Genomic DNA, 17057 nt, shown 5'->3' with positions numbered 1-17057 from the left:
AAAAAAAGAACTAGTCCTCAATACTATAAATTCATGTAGAAGAGGAAGACTCAATAAAAGGCAAGTGAAGTAGCAGAAGGACCAGGTGTTTCTCTGTATTTTGATGCAATGATGACTTGGGGCCTTGTGGACCCTTGAAGGATGGCCCCTCTCAGTGTTAGCTAATTCCTACAGATAGTAAACCGCACTTTGTAGATTGCGCCTTTCAAGTACAAACCAACAGAGTGCGCTCCCTCACCACCTTCTTTATTGAGCTCTCACACTTTGGACACTATTTTCTCACCTTAATTATTCAAGGACAAAGTAACCGACAATTAAGGACAGCCCTTATGCCTCAGAGCCTGCTTAGCATTTGCTTAGCAGCCAATGCTAAGCCTGCTTATCATCCCTTTCCTGTTCCTTCCCATGGAAAATACAATTAAGGCTGTTACCCACATTTTCCTCTTGCTCCTGCCTCCTGACCAAACCTACTACCTTTAAAACACTAGGACATGCCTGTAATCCTAGCACTTTGGGAGACTGAGGCGGGCGGATCACTTGAACTCAAGAGTTTGAGATCAGCCTGGGCAACATGGTGAAACCCATCTCTACAAAAAATACAACAAATTAACCAGGCATTGTGGCATGTGTCTGTAGTCACAGCTACTCAGGAGGCTGAAGTGAAGGATCACTTGAGCCTGGGAGGTTAGGGCTGCAGTGAGCTGTGATGGTGCCACTGTACTCCAGGCTGGGCAACAGAGTAAGACCCTGTCTCAAAAACAAAACAAAACAAAACAAAAAACCACTGTGAAAGTGTGGTAGCTTTGAAGCCAAGTGAAAAATTGGTCCTCCAGAAGAAACAACCCACAGAATGGGAGACAATATTTGCAAACCATACATCTGAAAAGAGCTTAATATCAAAAATATATAAGGAACTCAAACAACTCAAAAGCAAGAAGGCAAATAACCTGATTTAAAAATGGGCAACAGGCTCAGCACAGTGGCTTCTGCCTGTAATCCCACCACTGTGGGAGGCCAAGGCAGGTGGATCACTTGAGGTCAGGGGTTTGAGACCAGCCTGACCAACATAGTGAAACCTCATCTCTACTAAAAATACAAAATGAGCCGGACGTGGTGGCGCATGCCTGTAATCCCAGCTGCTTGGAAGGCTAAGGCAGGAGAATCGCTTGAATCCAGGAGGTGGAGGTTGCAGTGAGCTGAGATTGCACCATTGCATGCCAGCCTGGGCAACAAGAGCGAAACTCCGACTCAGAAAAAAAAACGGGCAACAGATCCAAAAAGACATTCCAAAAAGAAGCAAAGGCTTATGATCTAATAATTAATTAAAGGTCATAACTCTTAACATTGTTGCATTGGGGATTAAGTTTCCCACACTTGATCTTTGGGGGACACATTCAAACCACTGCAAACATTATTCACAATAGCCTCAGGATATGGAATTGACTTGTGTCCATCAGTGGATGAATGGATAAAGATAATGTGGCATATAGGTACACAGTAGAATACTACTCAGCCTTAAAAAGAAAGAAACACTGTCATTTGTGACAATGTGGGTGAACCTGGAGGACCTTATGTTAAAGTGAAATAAGCCAGGCACAGAAAGATAAATATTACATTATCTCACTTACTTGTGGAATATAAAAAAATTTCAACTCAAAAGTAAGGAATGGAGGCCAGGCATGGTGGCTCACACCTGTAATCCCAGCACTTTGGGAAGCCGAGGGGGGCAGATTGCTTCACCTCAGGAGTTAGAGATTAGCCTGGGCAATATAGTGAAACAGAGAGGAGAGGAGAAGGGAGGAGAGGGGAGGGGAGGGGAGGGGAAAGGAAAAAGGAAAGGAAAGGAAAAACAGTGGTTACCAGGGTGTGGGGGGATTGGGGGAATGTTAGTCAAAGGATACAAAATTTCAGTTAGGAGGAATAAATTCAGATCTATAGTTAATAACAACGTACTGTATTCTTGCAAATGGCTGAGAATAGATTTTAAGTGTTCTTACCAGAATATTATATGTATGGTAATGCATATGTTAATTAGCTTGATTTAGTCATTCTGTAATGCATACGTATTTCAAAATATCATGTCGTTAAAAGCAAAAAAGAGAGAATTGGCCAGGCGCAGTGGCTCATGCCTGTAATCCCAGCACTTTGGGAGGCTGAGGAAGGCGAATCGTGAGGTCAGAAATCGAGACCATCCTGGCCAACATGGTGAAACCCTGTCTCTGCTAAAAATACAAAAATTAGCTGGGCATGGTGGCACACGCCTGTAGTCCCAGCTACTTGGGAGGCTGAGGCAGGAGAATCGCTCTAACTTGGGAGGCGGAGGTTGCAGTGAGCCGAGATCGCACCACTGCACTCCAGCCTGGGCGACAGAGCAAGACTCTGTCTCAAAAAAAAAAAAAAAAAAAAGAGACAGAGAGAATTTAGTTCTCAGATAACAGAATTGTTGATTGCTCTAGATGCTGCTGGCAGGTCAAGTGGGATAAGCACTGGGAATTAACCATCAGATTCCATAATTGGGTGGCACCATAAACAGGGAAAACATAATGAAAGTGGAGAAGAGTAAGCTTTACACCAAGCATTTTAAGTGGTTGAACTTTGTGCCCAACAGGAGAAAGGAGCCCAGCTCCAAATTTAAATTACAGCGGAGATAGCATGAAAATGTCAAGGCAACAATGTTCCCAGGGTGCATAATGGGTTTTTTTGTGTGTGCATGTGTGTGAGTGTGCTTTGATCGCAGGTACTGAGCTTCCTGTTAGTGGGAGGGTCCATGAATGTCTTGGCTATTGAGGCCCCACAACTCTGAGGGTTAAAAAGTCAAGTGGATTAAAATGGATCTGATTTTCATGTTACAGAGAGAACATATTAGTTTTTTTGCTGTTCTAACTTCTTTTTTTTTTTTTTTTTGAGACGGAGTCTCGCTCTGTCACCCAGGCTGGAGTGCAGTGGCGCGATCTCGGCTCACTGCAAGCTCCACCTCCCGGGTTCACGCCATTCTCCTGCCTCAGCCTCTCCGAGTAGCTGGGACTACAGGCGTCCGCCACCACACCCGGCTAATATTTTGTATTTTTTAGTAGAGACGGGGTTTCACCGTGGTCTCGATCTCCTGACCTCGTGATCCACCCGCCTCGGCCTCCCAAAGTGCTGGGATTACAAGCGTGAGCCACCGCGCCCGGTCAGCTGTTCTAACTTCTTAATACAGACTAAAAGAGCAGATCAGTTTAACGAAAATACAAGAAAAATAAATCAGGAAAGGATTCAGAGAAGTGGGATTTCAATTGGGCCTTAAGGAAGGACAGGATGTTGAAAGGTGGAGGAGAGATGCGGTATCTCAGGTGGAGAAACAACCAGGGCAGTGGCAATAGTGCACCTGAGAGGCGGCTTGGCTGAGTGTGGGCATCCACTGGAGAGAGATGGGAAATCATTCAGGAGACGTCAGTGGAGGCTGGGTTCTGGTAGGTTGTGAAAATCAGGCCGTGGTGTTTGGGCTTGGCATCCTTGGCCAGGTTGGTAAATGGACCATTTTCTGCTATAACTCCCTATGGTAGTTACATCAATGTGGGATAACAAGACTTTTTTTCTGCTGAGCTTGGATATGGTCTTAGAAATGGCTCTTCAGATAATCATTATTGGCAATCAATATGAAACTTACTACCAATCTGGTGGTAGGCAAAAGGAAGCAAATGCAGGTTTTCTCAATCAGTAAGGACATAATAAATGCGGTGTTTAAGAAGTATTGATATTCAGGATAGGTCAGCTAGAGGCTGTTGCTAAGTATGTAATGCTGAGGTCACTAGAACTCAGCAGACAAACTTGGGGAAAATTTAATAATTTGATGATAATATTAGAGTTTTTCTCTGCACTGGTAAGAAATTTCAGTTAGGTTATTATATCAGGTCCCTTTGTGAGAAAAACAGTCTCATTTTGGCTTGTCAAATTAGAGTGGCTTGACAGTAGATAAGGATACCATATTATGATTCTTCTTTATTTCTTCTTTTTTTTTTTTTTTTTTTTTTTGAGACAGAGTCTCTCTCTTGTCATCCAGGCTGGAGTGCAGTGGCATGATCTCAGCTCACTGCAACCTCTGCCTCTTGGGTTCAAGCAATTCTCTGCCTCAGCCTCCCAAGTAGCTGGGATTAGAGGTGGCCGCCACCATACCTGGCTAATTTTTGTATTTTTAGTAGAGAGAGGGTTTCACCATTTTGGCCAGGCTGGTATTGAATTCCCCACCTCGTGATCCACCTGCCTTGGCCTCCCAAAGTGTTGGGATTACAGGTGTGAGCCACCGCACCTGGCCCCCCACTTTTTTTTTTTTTAAGACAGTGTCTCATTCTGTTGCCCAGGCTGTATTACAGTGGTGCCATCATAACTCACTGAAGCCTTAACCTCCTGGCTCAAGTGATCCTCCTATCTCATCCTCCTGAGTAGTTGAGGCTACAGGCATGAACCAGAATGCCAGCACTTTTTTCTTTTTCTTAACTACATTTTCTCCTTTTTTTTTTTTTTTAATTTAAGTTCTGAGGAACAGGGTCAGAACATGCAGGTTTGTTACATAGGTATACACGTGCCGTGGTGGTTTGCTACACCCATCAACCTGTCATCTACATTAGGTATTTCTCCTAATGCTATCCCTCCCCTAGCCCCCAACCCCTGACAGGCCCCGGTGTGTGATGTTCCCCTCCCTGTGTCCATGTGTTCTCACTGTTCAACTCCCACTTATGAGTGAGAATATGAGGTGTTTGGTTTTCTTTTTTTTTTTTTTTGAGACGGAGTCTTGCTCTTTCACCCAGGCCAGAGTGCAGTGGCGCGATCTCGGCTCACTGCAAGCTCTGCCTCCCGGGTTCATGCCATTCTCCTGCTTCAGCCTCCCGAGTAGCTGGGACTACAGGCGCCCGCCACCGCACCTAGCTACATTTTTTGTATTTTTTTTTTTAGTACAGACGGGGTTTCACCGTGTTAGCCAGGATGGTCTCGATCTCCTGACCTCATGATCCGCCCGCCTCGGCCTCCCAAAGTGCTGGGATTACAGGCGTGAGCCACCGCGCCCGGCCTGAGGTGTTTGGTTTTCCGTTCTTGTGATAGTTTGCCGAGAATGACGGTTTCCAGCATCATCCATGTCCCTGCAAAGGACATGAACTCATCCTTATTTATGGCTGCATAGTATTCCATGGTGTATAGTTGCCACATTTTCTTTATGCAGTCTCTCACTGATGGGCATTTGGGTCAGTTCCAACTCTTTGCTATTGTGAATAATGCCACAATAAATATACATGTGCATGTGTCCTTATAGTAGAATGATTTAAAATGCTTTGGGTATATACCCAGTAATGGGATTGCTGGGTCAAATGGTATATCTAGTTCTAGATCCTTGAGGAATTGCCACACTGTCTTCCACAATGGTTGAACTAATTTACACTCCCACCAACAGTGTAAAAGCATTCCTATTTCTCCACATCCTCTCCAGCATCTGTTGTTTCCTAACTTTTTTAATGATCACCATTCTAACTGGCGTGAGATGGTAGCTCATTGTGGTTTTGATTTGCATTTCTCTAATGACCAGTGATGATGAGGTTTTTTTCATGTTTGTTGGCTGCATAAATGTCTTCATTTGAGAAGTGTCTGTTCATATCCTTCGCCCACTTTTTGCTGGACTTATTTTTTTCTTGTAAATCTGTTTAAGTTCTTTGTAGAGTCTATATATTAGCCCTTTGTCAGATAGATAGATTGCAAAAATTTTCTCCCATTCTATAGGTTGCCTGTTCACTCTCATGATGGTTTCTTTTGCTGTGCAGAAGCTCTTTAATCAGATTCCATTTGTCAATTTTGGCTTTTGTTGCCATTGCTTTTGGTGTTTTAGTCATGAAGTCTTTGCCCATGCCTACGTCCTGAATGGTATTGCCTAGGTTTTCTTTTAGGGTTTTTATGGTTTTAGGTCTTAGTTTAAGTCTTTAATCCATCTTGAGTTAATTTTTGTATAAGGTGTAAGGAAGGGATCCAGTTCCAGCTTTCTGCATATGGCTACCCAATTTTCCCAGCACCATTTATTAAATAAGGAATCCTTTCCCCAATGCTTGTTTTTGTCAGGTTTGTCAAAGATCAGATGGTTGTAGATATGTGGAGTTATTTCTGAGGCCTCTGTTCTGTCCCATTGATCTATATATCTGTTTTGGTACCAGTACTAGGCTATTTTTTTTACTGTAGCCTTGTAGTATAGTTTGAAGTCAAGTAAGTAGTGTGATGCCTCCAGCTTTGTTCCTTTTGGTTACGATTGTCTTGGCTACGTGGGCTCAATATCCCTGATGAACATTGATGAGAAAATACTCAATAAAATTCTGGCAAACCGAATCCCGCAGCACATTAAAAAAGCTTATCCACCACGATCAAGTCGGCTTCATCCCTGGAATGCAAGGCTGCTTCAACATATGCAAATCAATAAATGTAATCCATCACATAAACAGAACCAATGACAAAAACCACATGATTATCTCAATAGATGCAGAAAAGGCCTCGACAAAATTCAACAGCCCTTCATGCTAAAAACTCTCAATAAACTAGGCATTGATGGAATGTATCTCAAAATAATAAGAGCTATTTATGACAAACCCACAGCCAATATCATACTGAATGGGCGAAAACCGGAAGGAAGGATTCCTTTTTTAATTTTTTTATTTTTTTTATTTTGAGATGGAGTCTTGCTCTGTCCCCTAGGCTGGAGTGCAGTGTCGCCATCTCGGTTCACTGCAAGCTCCGCCTCCCGGGTTCACGCCATTCTCCTGCCTCAGCCACCTGAGTAGCTGGGACTACAGGGGCCTGCCACCACGCCTGGCTAATTTTTTGTATTTTTTTTTTTTTTAGTAGAGCCATGGTTTCACCGTGTTAGTCAGGATGGTCTCGATCTCCTGACCTCGTGATCAGCCCCCCTCCGCCTCCCAAAGTCCTGAGATTACAGGCATGAGCTACCACGCCCGGCCGGAAGCATTCCCTTTGAAAGCCAGCACAAGACAAAGATGCCCTCTCTCACCACTCCTATTCAACATAGTATTGGAAGTTCTGGCCAGGGCAATCAGGCAAGAGAAAGAAATAAAGGGTATTCAATTAGGAAAAGAGGAAGTCAAATTGTCTGTTTGCAGATGACATGATTGTATATTTAGAAAACGCCATAGTCTCAGCCCCAAATCTCCTTAAGCTGATAAGCAACTTCAGCAGTCTCAGGATACAAAATCAATGTGCAAAAATCACAAGCATTCCTATACACTAATAACAGACAGCCAAATCATGAGTGAACTCCCATTCACAATTGCTACAAAGAGAATAAAAATACCTAGGAATACAACTTACAACGGATATGAAAAATCTTTTTTTTTTTTTTTTTCAGTTTTATGTAGAGACCAGGTATCACCATGTTGTCCAGGCTGGTCTCAAAGTCTTGGGCTCAAGTGATCCTCCTGCCTCAGCCTCCCAAAGTGTTAGGATTACAGAAGTGAGCTTCGGCGCCCAGCCTGTATTACTTTCCTTTTTCTTTCTTTCTTTTTTTTTTTTGAAACGGAGTCTCCCTCCGTTGCCCAGGCTGGAGTGCAGTGATTTCTGCTCACTGCAGCCTCACCTCTTGGGTTCAAGTGACTCTCCCACCTCAGCATCCCTAGCTGTTCAAATTTATTGTCCAACTCTTTTGAATCGTTTATCAACGCAAATCTGTCAATGCCCACTTATTTTTATTTATTTTTTTGAGGCGGAGTCTCTGTTGCCGAGGCTGGAGTGCAGTGGCTCAATCGCGGCTCATTGCAACCTCCGCATCCCCTGTTCAAGCGATTCTCGTGCCTCAGCCTTCCAGATAGCTGGGATTACAGGCGCGTGCCACCACGCCCGACTAATTTTTGTATTTTTAGTAGAGACAGGGGGTGTCGCCATGTTGGCCAGGCTGGTTTCAAACTCCTGACCTCGGGTAATCCGGTCGCCTTGGCCTCCCAAAGTGCTGGGATTACAGACGTGAGCCACCGCGTCCGGCCCTCATGAACTTATTCTTTAGCGTTTCATTTTGAGAGCGGATTCACAAGGGAATTGCGGAAACAGCAGCGACGCCCCGCGACCCCTCGACCCACGTGCGCGCTGTCTTGGCTTGGGCAGCCCGGCGCCCGCCGTGGGGCGGAGTCCGCTGTGACGCGTGCAGGGCGGCGCGCTCCCGGAAGTGACGCGCGACGGTTCGTGCGTGCGTGCGTGCGGCTGCGTCGGGCTGCAGGAGAAGATGGCGGTCTCCACAGGTCGGTTCCCGGGCTGGGCTGCCTGATTTTCTGCTCCGACCCGGCTCTGCCCCTCCGTCTGCTGCTGGCGCCCGAGCGCTGACCGTGCGGGAGAAGCCCGAGTGCGCTGTCTCGAATGCCGCGCTCTCCGCGGAACGTAGCCTGGGACCGGGTGGGACCGGCGCCGAGGCCCCGGCGGCCGTCGGGTTGGCGGGTCGTGCTCGCGCGTCGGCCGCGCGCCGGCGGGCTGGGGGCGGGGTGGCTCCCGCGCGGGCGCACCCGTAGGGTCCGGCGGGCGCGGGTCCGAGTTGTAGGCTGAAGGCTCTACGGGAGGGAGGCCAGGAGGCCCAAGGTGGGCGGGTGTCAATCTCCGGCACCGAAGATGGGTCAGGCCAAGAGGTGTCCTGGATCAGAGTAGGGGTCCCATTCGCTTGGACTCTCCTTGACATGGGTTGGGGAGTAGAGGACGATTGCTCCTTAAAATAAGAGAGAGAGGATCATTCTTACCTGACTGAATACGTGTTATCTTTTTATTATTTATGAGGAAAACTGCAGTGCAAACAAAATAAAAGACCAGAGCAAGATGAAAGCTAATTGAAGAACAAGTGGTTTCTTAGATAAGCTGTTCAACTCCTCTTTCCTACTGAATGCGATATTTGGTTTCCTGTGAGCACACAAGTATTAACGTTGAGGTTTTAGACATTAGACCATTTCAAAAATGTTAAAAATGTTAAGTTTTAGTTCACATTTAAAAATGTTAACCCGTATGATCTGCCTTTTTCTTTTCATTTCTTTTTTTTTTTTTTTTTTTGAGTCAGAGGCTCAGCCTGTTGCCCAGCTGAAATGCAGTGGTGTGATCTTGGCTCACTGCAACCTCCACCTCCCAGGTTCAAGCGATTCTCCTGCCTCAGCCTCCCAAGTAGCTGGGATTACAGGCGCGTGCCACCAGGCCCGGCTAATTTTTGTATTTTTAGTAGAGACGGGGTTTCGCCATGTTGGCCAGACTGGTCTGGAACTCCTGACCGTAGGTGATCTGCCCACCTCGGCCTCTCAGAGTGCTGGAATTACAGGCGTGAGCCACCGCAGTCGGCCTGATCTGCCTTTTTGTAGACTTCGTTGAAACTAGATTATAGAGCAATGTGATTTAATAGTTTATGCCATCATTGCATAATAAAATGAATTTTCAAATCTGTATGTACTGAAATGGAAGGCTTTGAATATATGTTGTAATTGTTGCTTTAGAGTAATACCTCAGGATACATTCTGCATACATTTTAATTAAGTGGTGTCTTTTATATGTTTATTACATACAGGTGTCATAGGTTTTAAGATCTTTAGCAGTTCTAGTGTTGGGGTAGTATACATACTTGGGTTAGAGCTAACTAGTAAGGCAAGGATTATTTTAAAAGTGGAATTTTAGTGTTATGACTACTGTGCATGCTGAAATCTAATCTGTGTGCTCGTTAACGGGGCCATATCTTTTTAACAGTTGTGCTTAGGACCTCTTACAGATTTTTGAAAATTTAGCAATAAAATAATGCATTTTAATTTAATACTTTTCATTTTCCTTTTGTGGATTGCATCATTAAACACAATTTTTTCATAACACTATACATGAGTGAATGTTAATATTTTGAAAAGACCAAAGGTTAGACGATATTAATGGCAAATACTTTTTGTTAATCGCTTTTAGTTGTTTTGGAAGTTGAATATAACTTATAAAGATTACTGATAAATTATGAGCATATTGTACATAGGGAGTCTGTATTTTTTTTTTTTTTTTTGAAATGGGGTTGGCTGCGTTGCCCAGGCTAGAGTGCGGTGGCATGATCTTGGCTCACTGCACCCTCCTCACCTCAGGTGATCCACCCAAAGTGCTGGATTACAGGGGTGAGCCACCGTTCCCATCTACTAGTTTGTTTTTTTTTTTTTTTTTTTTTTTTTGAGATGGGGTCTTGCTCTGTCACCCAGGCTGGAGTGCAGTGGCGCGATCTCGGCTCACTACAACCTCCGCCTCCTTGGCTCAAGCCATTCTCCTGCCTCAGCCTCCCGAGTAGCTGGGACTACAGGCACGTGCCACCATGCCCAGCTAATTTTTTGTATATTTAGTAGAGACGGGGTTTCACCACGTTGGCCAGGATGGTCTTGATCTCTTTTTTTTTTTTTTTTTGAGGCGGAGTCTCGCTCTGTTACCCAGGCTGGAGTGCAGTGGCGCGATCTCGGCTCACTGCTAGCTCCGTCTCCTGGGTTCACGCCATTCTCCTGCCTCAGCCTCTCCGAGTAGCTGGGACTACAAGCGCTGCCACCATGCTCGGCTAATTTTTTGTATTTTTAGTAGGGACGGGGTTTCACCGTGGTCTCGATCTCCTGACCTCGTGATCCGCCTGCCTCGGCCTCCCAAAGTGCTGGGATTACAAGCGTGAGCCACTGCGCCCGGCCGGTCTTGATCTCTTGACCTCGTGATCCGGCCTCCCAAAGTCCTGGGATTACAGGTGTGAGCTACTGCGCCTGGGTTTTTATTTTAATTTTTTATTTTTTTTGAGACTGAGTCTCGCTTCTTTGCCCATGCTGGAGTGCAATGGCGTGATCTCGGCTCACTGCAACTTCCACCTCCCTAGTTCAAGCAATTCCCCTGCCTCAGCCTCCTGAGTAGCTGGAATTACAGGCCCATGCCACCACGCCCAGCAAATTTTTTTGTATATATATATACACATACGTATATATACGTATGTGTATATATATATGTATGTATATACATATATATACGTGTTGTGTGTATATATATACACGTGTATATATATACGTATATATATACACGTGTATATATATACGTATATATATATATATATATATATTTTTTTTTTTAGTAGGGACAGGTTTTCATCATGTTGTCCAGACTGATCTCAAACTCCTGACCCCAGGTGATCCACCCACCTCAGCCTCCCAAAGTGCTGAGATTACAGGTGTGAGCCACCGCGCCCAGCCTACTAATTAGTTTTAATTTTACTATTAGCTATACTTTTGTTTGCTTTTTGGTAACATGGGAAGTAAATAGTACCTGTGTATTTGTGAAAGCAGCATGATACAGCTTAAAATTTAAAATTAGATGAGCTACATGGATGTAATGCACATGTTTGAGATGGAGTCTCGCCTTGTTGCTCAGCCTGGAGTGCAATGGTGCGATCTCGGCTGACTGCAGCCTCTTCCTCCTGGGTTTAAGCAATTCTCCTGCCTCAGCATTCTGAGTAGCTGGGATTACAGGCATGCACCACCACGCCCAGCTAATTTATTGTATATATATTTTTTAGTAGAGATGGGATTTCTCCATGTTGGCCAGGCTGGTCTCAAAACTGCTAACCTCAGATCCATCCGCCCCAGCCTCCCAAAGTTCTGGGATTACAGGCATGAACCACTGAGCCTGGTCTAATACATGTGTTTTTTTATTTAAGCCAGAGTATCTCGATAACAGTTGTTTAAGAGACCAAAAAGAAAAACCCCTGACAAATATGTTTTGATCTTTAGTTCAGTGTGCATCGTATACCTTAGCCCCTTTAACCCTTCCTTTTACTGGAAGATAATTTTGGAAGGAAAAAACTTTTAATTAGACTGAGACTTTTTGAGACGGAGTCTCGCTGTGTTGCCCAGGTTGGAATGCAGTGGCATGCGATCATGGCTCACTGCAGCCTCGACCTGCTGGGGTCAGGTGATCCTCCTACCTCAGCCTCCCGAGTAGCTGCGAACACAGGCACGCATTGCCACACCTGGCTGATTTTTAAATTATCTGTAGAGACAGGGTCTCCATGTGTTATCCAGTGTAGTCTGAACTCCTGGACTCAAGTGATCCTCCTGCCCTGGCCTGAGGTTAGGATTATAGATTTGATACACTGTGCCTGGCCAGATGGAGACTTTTAAGCAGAAACATTTTTGGCCATACCATCTGGTCTTATTTTGCAGATGAGAAAACTGAGGCTCAAACAAGTAAAAGGCTATATATGTAGTTATTAGTACAGGCAAGACTAGAATCCAGGTCTTTTACCCTTAGTCTGATGTGCTCTCCATTATGAAGAACTCTGAATTTGGAATATTTCTCGGGAAATGAATCTTAATTACTCCCTTTCACACTTCCCTTTGTAGCACAATCCTTGTTTCAGACTCTTAGATCCTTCTCATGGATGAAAGGGGAACGTAGCCCTCACCAGCTAGGTTCTCCTTTTCCAAGAGGCAGAGTCACCCATGCAATTCAAGAGTATTTCACAGGACAAAGGTTAGGAAGCTACTCTCGGGAATAGAAATTTGATACTGTTTAGTACTCATGATTCAAAATTTTATTAGATTCCAGCATTAATAATAACAATTAGTTTAGATAGAAAAGTATGTGCAGGCCGGGTGGGGTGGCTCACACCTGTAATCCCAGCACTTTGGGAGGCCGAGGCGGGTGGATCACCTGAGGTCGGGAGGTTGAGACCAGCCGGACCAACATGGAGAAACCCTGTCTCTACTAAAAATACAAAATTATCCGGGCGTGGTGGCACATGCCTGTAATTCCAGCTACTCGGAAGGCTGAGGCAGGAGAATCTCTTGAACCAGGGAGGCAGAGGTTGTGGTGAGCTGAGAGCACGCCATTGCATTCCAGCCTGGATAAGAAGAGCGAGACTCCATCTCAAAAAAAAAAAAAAAAGTATGTGCAATAGTTTTAAAAAAACACAATAGTTTTAGTTTTACAGAAAAGTTGGGAAGATAGTACAGAAAGTTTCCATGCACCTCACATTCAGTTTTCCCTGTTAATTTCCTTTTTTTTTTGTTTCGACACGGAGTCTTGCTCTGTCACCCAGGCTGGAGTGCAGTGGCGTGATCTGGGCTCACTGCAACCTCTGCCTCCTGGGTTCAAGCGATTCTCCTGCCTCAGCCTCCTGAGTAGCTGGGATTACAGGTGTGTGCCATCACACCTGGATAATTTTTTGTATTTTTAGTAGAGACAGGGTTTCACCATGTTGGCCAGGCTGGTCTCAAACTCCTGGCCTCATGATCCGCCCGCCTCGGCCTCCCAAAGTGCTGGGATCACAGGCGTGAGCCACCGCGTCTGGCTTCACTGTTAATTTCTTATATTGGTATGGTACACTTGTCACAATTAAGGAACCGATATTGACACATTTATTATTAACTAAAGTTCAGCTTTCCTTAGTTTTTCTTTAATGTACTTTTGCTGTCCTAGGACCTCATCCAGGATACCACATTACATTGTAACATGAAACTTTTTTTTGAGATGGAGTCTTGCCCTGTGGCCCAGGCTGGAGTGCAGTGGCGTGATCTCGGCTCACTGCTAGCACCGCCTCCTGGATTCACGCCATTCTCTGGCCTCAGCCTCAGGAGTAGCTGGGACTACAGGCGCCCGCCACCATGCCCGGCTAATTTTTTTTTGTATTTTTAGTAGAGGCGGGGTTTCACCGTGTTAGCCAGGATGGTCTTGATCTCCTGACCTCGTGATCCACCTGCCTCGGCCTCCCAAAGTGCTGGGATTACAGGCGTGAGCCACAGCGCCCGGCCCACATGAAACGTTTTACATGTATCACTTAGGTAATATTAGTGGTACAGTGAAGCTCTGGTCTCTTTGACTGTAGATGCCTGGGAAATGTCTTTTGAGTAATGAGAAACTCAGAAAAAATTGATTAAAGAATATGTTTTCTGCTATGTAGGCAGAAAACAAAACCAAAATATAACCTACTAATTGCCTTCTTCAGAAGTGGGTAGCATTGTATATACTGGAAGAACTAGTTTAGCAGTGTTCTGAGTTCCCTGCTGCCCCTGACAGACTACTGTGCCACAATGGGCATGTCAGTTAATCACTAAACATTGCTTTTCCCATCCCATCTGTGAAAATATTGAACAACATGATCTTGTTTTCCTCTTTAGATGAAGATACGTGGATATGGACAGAACTTGGGTGTGGTAATAGAAGAAAATTACATAGTTTAAATCATAACCTAGAACTTGGGAACTAAACAATAATAGAAGAGCTAAACTATGGCAGTCTAGTGTATTTCCCTCTTGAGGCTTCCATAACTGGCCTGGTTGATTTTTCTAGGTCATCTGGGAGCCTGAATTCTCTTGATAAACATATGCTTTTGATAATATGATACAACCTCACTGTACAGGCAGTCCTTTGAACAGCGGTTTGCAGAGGTAAAAATGGCCATGCAAAAAACTACACAAAGCAATCTTAATAATTGGGAAAATTATGGTTATTCTGAGACCTTCAAAAATGTCAAAACGTTAAGAACTCTCCCTGTTTAGAAATGTGCAGGAAAGGGCCGGACGCGGTGGCTCACGCCTGTAATCCCAGCACTTTGGGAGGCCAAGGCGGGTGGATCACGAGGTCAGGAGATCGAGACCATTCTGGCTAACACAGTGAAACCCCGTCTCTACTAAAAATACAAAAAATTAGCCGCGTGTGGCGGCGGGCGCCTGTAGTCCCAACTACTCCAGAGGCTGAGGCAGAATGGCGTGAACCCGGGAGGCGGAGCTTGCAGTGAGCCGAGATCACGCCACTGCACTCCAGCCTGGGCAACAGAGGGAGACTCCGCCTAAAAAAAAAAAAGTGCAGGAAAATGAAAACAGTAGAATTAATATTTAGTATGTCATAATTTAAAGTATCAGATATTAAAAATTAAAATGTTTTATTTCATTAAAAAAAGCTTGTTGGCCGGGCATGGTGGCTCACGCCTGTAGTTTCAGCACTTTGGGAGGCTGAGGTGGGTGGTTCACGGGGTCAGGAGATCGAGACCATCCTGGCTAACACGGTGAAACCCCATCTCTACCAAAAATACAAAATCTAGCCGGGCGTGGTGGCAGGCGCCTGTAGTCCCAGCTACTCGGGAGGCTGAGGCAGTAGAATGGCGTGAACCCAGGAGGCGGAGCTTGCAGTGAGCTGAGATTGTGCCACTGCACTCCAGCCTGAGTGACAGAGCTTGACTCCATCTCCAAAAAAAATAAAAAAATAAAAAAAATAAAAAAAGGCTTGTCAAGAGTAGCTTGAGGCTGGGTGCAGTGGCTTCCACCTGTAGTCCCAGCACTTTGGGAGGTCGAGGTGGGTGGATTACTTGAGTCTAGGAGTTCAAGACCAGCCTGGGCAATATAAGAAAATCCCATCTCTACAAAAAATGCAAAAATTAGCTGGGTGTGGTGATGTGCACTAGTCCCAGCTACTTAGGAGGCCGAGGTGGAGTATGGCTTGAGCCTGGGAGGTTGAGGCTGCAGTGAGCTGTGTCGTGTCACTGCACTTGTGCCTGGGCGACAGAGCAAGACACTATGTAAAAAAAAAAAAAATTAATTTGAACAATGCTTGCTAATGTTTTGAAGTACATTATATGTACATTGTGGAATGGTTAAATCTAGCTAATTACCAAATACATTATCTCACAGTTATCATTTTTGTGGTGAGAATGCTTAATATCTACTGAGTATTTTTCAAGAATACAGTATGTCGTTAACTAGTCACCATGCTATACAGTAGTGCTCTTGAACTTGTTCCTCCTGACTATAATTACATATCCTTTGTCTAACATCTTCCCAATCCCCACCCCCATAACCCCAACCATCCTAACCTCTGGTAACCGCCATCTCCTGTCTACTTCTGTGAGATCAATTTTGACTCCATATATGAATGAGATAATATATATATTTGTCTTTCTGGGCCTGTGTTATTTCACTTAACATAATGTTCTCCAGGTTCATCCATGTTGTTAGAAATGAGAGAATTTCCTTTTTTATGATTGGAACAGTGCCCCAGTGTATACGTATACCGCGTGTTCATCCATTTGTCTATGTTTTTTTTTTTTTTTTAAGACAGAGTCTCACTCTGTCACCCAGGCTGGAGTGCAGTGGCGCGTTCTCAACTCACTGCAACCTCCACCTCCTGGGTTCAAGCAATTCTCCTCCCCTCAGGCTCCCTAGTAGCTGGGATTACTGGCACCCGCCGCCAAGCCCGGCTAATTTTTGTATTTTAGTAGAGATGGGGTTTCACCATGTTGACCAGGTTGGTCTCAAACTCCTGACCTCAAGCAATCCACCCACCTCGGCCTCCCAAAGTTTGGGGATTACAGGCGTGAGCCACCGCGCTCAGCCTATCCATTCGTTGGTTGATAGATACTTAGGTTGATTCTATATCTTGCATATTTTGAGTAGTGCTGCAATAAAATGGGAGTGCAGGCCTCTCTTTGAGATCTGATTTTATTTTCTTTGGCTATATATGCAGTAACAGGATTGCTGGATCATATGGTAGCTCTGTTTTTAGGTTTTTGAGGAACCTCCATACTCTTCTTTCTCCATATGGTTGTACTAATTCACATTCCCACCTACAGTGTGCTTAGATTATCTTTTATCACCACATACTCACCAACACTTGTTATCTTTCATCTTTTTTTTTTTTTTGAGACGGAGTTTGGCTCTTGTTGCCCAGGCTGGAGTGCAATGGCGTGATCTCGGCTCATTGCAACCTCTGCCTCCTGGGTTCAAGCAATTCTCCTGCCTCAGCCTTCTGAGTAGCTGGGATTACAGCCATGCACCACCACGCCCGGCTGATTTTGTATTTTTAGTAGAGATGGGGTTTCTCCATGTTGGTGAGGATGCTCTTGAACTCCCAACCTCAGGTGATCTGCCCGCCTTGGCCTCCCAAAGTACTGGGATTACAGGTGTGAGCCGCCATGCCCAGCCCCCCCCTTTTTTTTTTTTTTAATTGAGACAGAGTCTCGCTCTGTCGCCTAGGCTGGAGTGCAGTGGCGAGATGTCAGTTCACTGCAACCTCCACCTCCAGGTTCAAGCGATTCT

General features: G+C 44.9%; 1 protein-coding gene across 4 annotated transcripts in view; it reads left to right on the top strand.

Annotated features, from left to right (window-relative positions):
* UBE2V2 (ubiquitin conjugating enzyme E2 V2) overlaps nt 1–17057 on the top strand; it is a 72266-nt gene that overhangs the window by 3416 nt on the left and 51793 nt on the right. Inside the window, exon 1 of one of the 4 annotated variants that reach the window (XM_055286477.2) lies at nt 8116–8255. The exons of 2 other annotated variants lie outside the window; for them this stretch is intronic. In XM_055286477.2, the coding sequence (XP_055142452.1) occupies nt 8240–8255 (16 nt within the window). In that variant the 5' untranslated portion in view covers nt 8116–8239. Of the gene's footprint in view, nt 1–8115; nt 8256–17057 lie in introns of those variants that run through there. One more of the 4 variants, XM_063643321.1, reaches the window with a different exon arrangement.

This window comes from Symphalangus syndactylus, chromosome 7 (genome assembly GCF_028878055.3).
Source record: "Symphalangus syndactylus isolate Jambi chromosome 7, NHGRI_mSymSyn1-v2.1_pri, whole genome shotgun sequence".
Classification (NCBI taxonomy): domain Eukaryota; kingdom Metazoa; phylum Chordata; class Mammalia; order Primates; family Hylobatidae; genus Symphalangus; species Symphalangus syndactylus.
The sequence above is the reverse complement of the archived record's forward strand: the minus strand, read 5'-3'. Positions and strand labels throughout refer to the sequence as shown.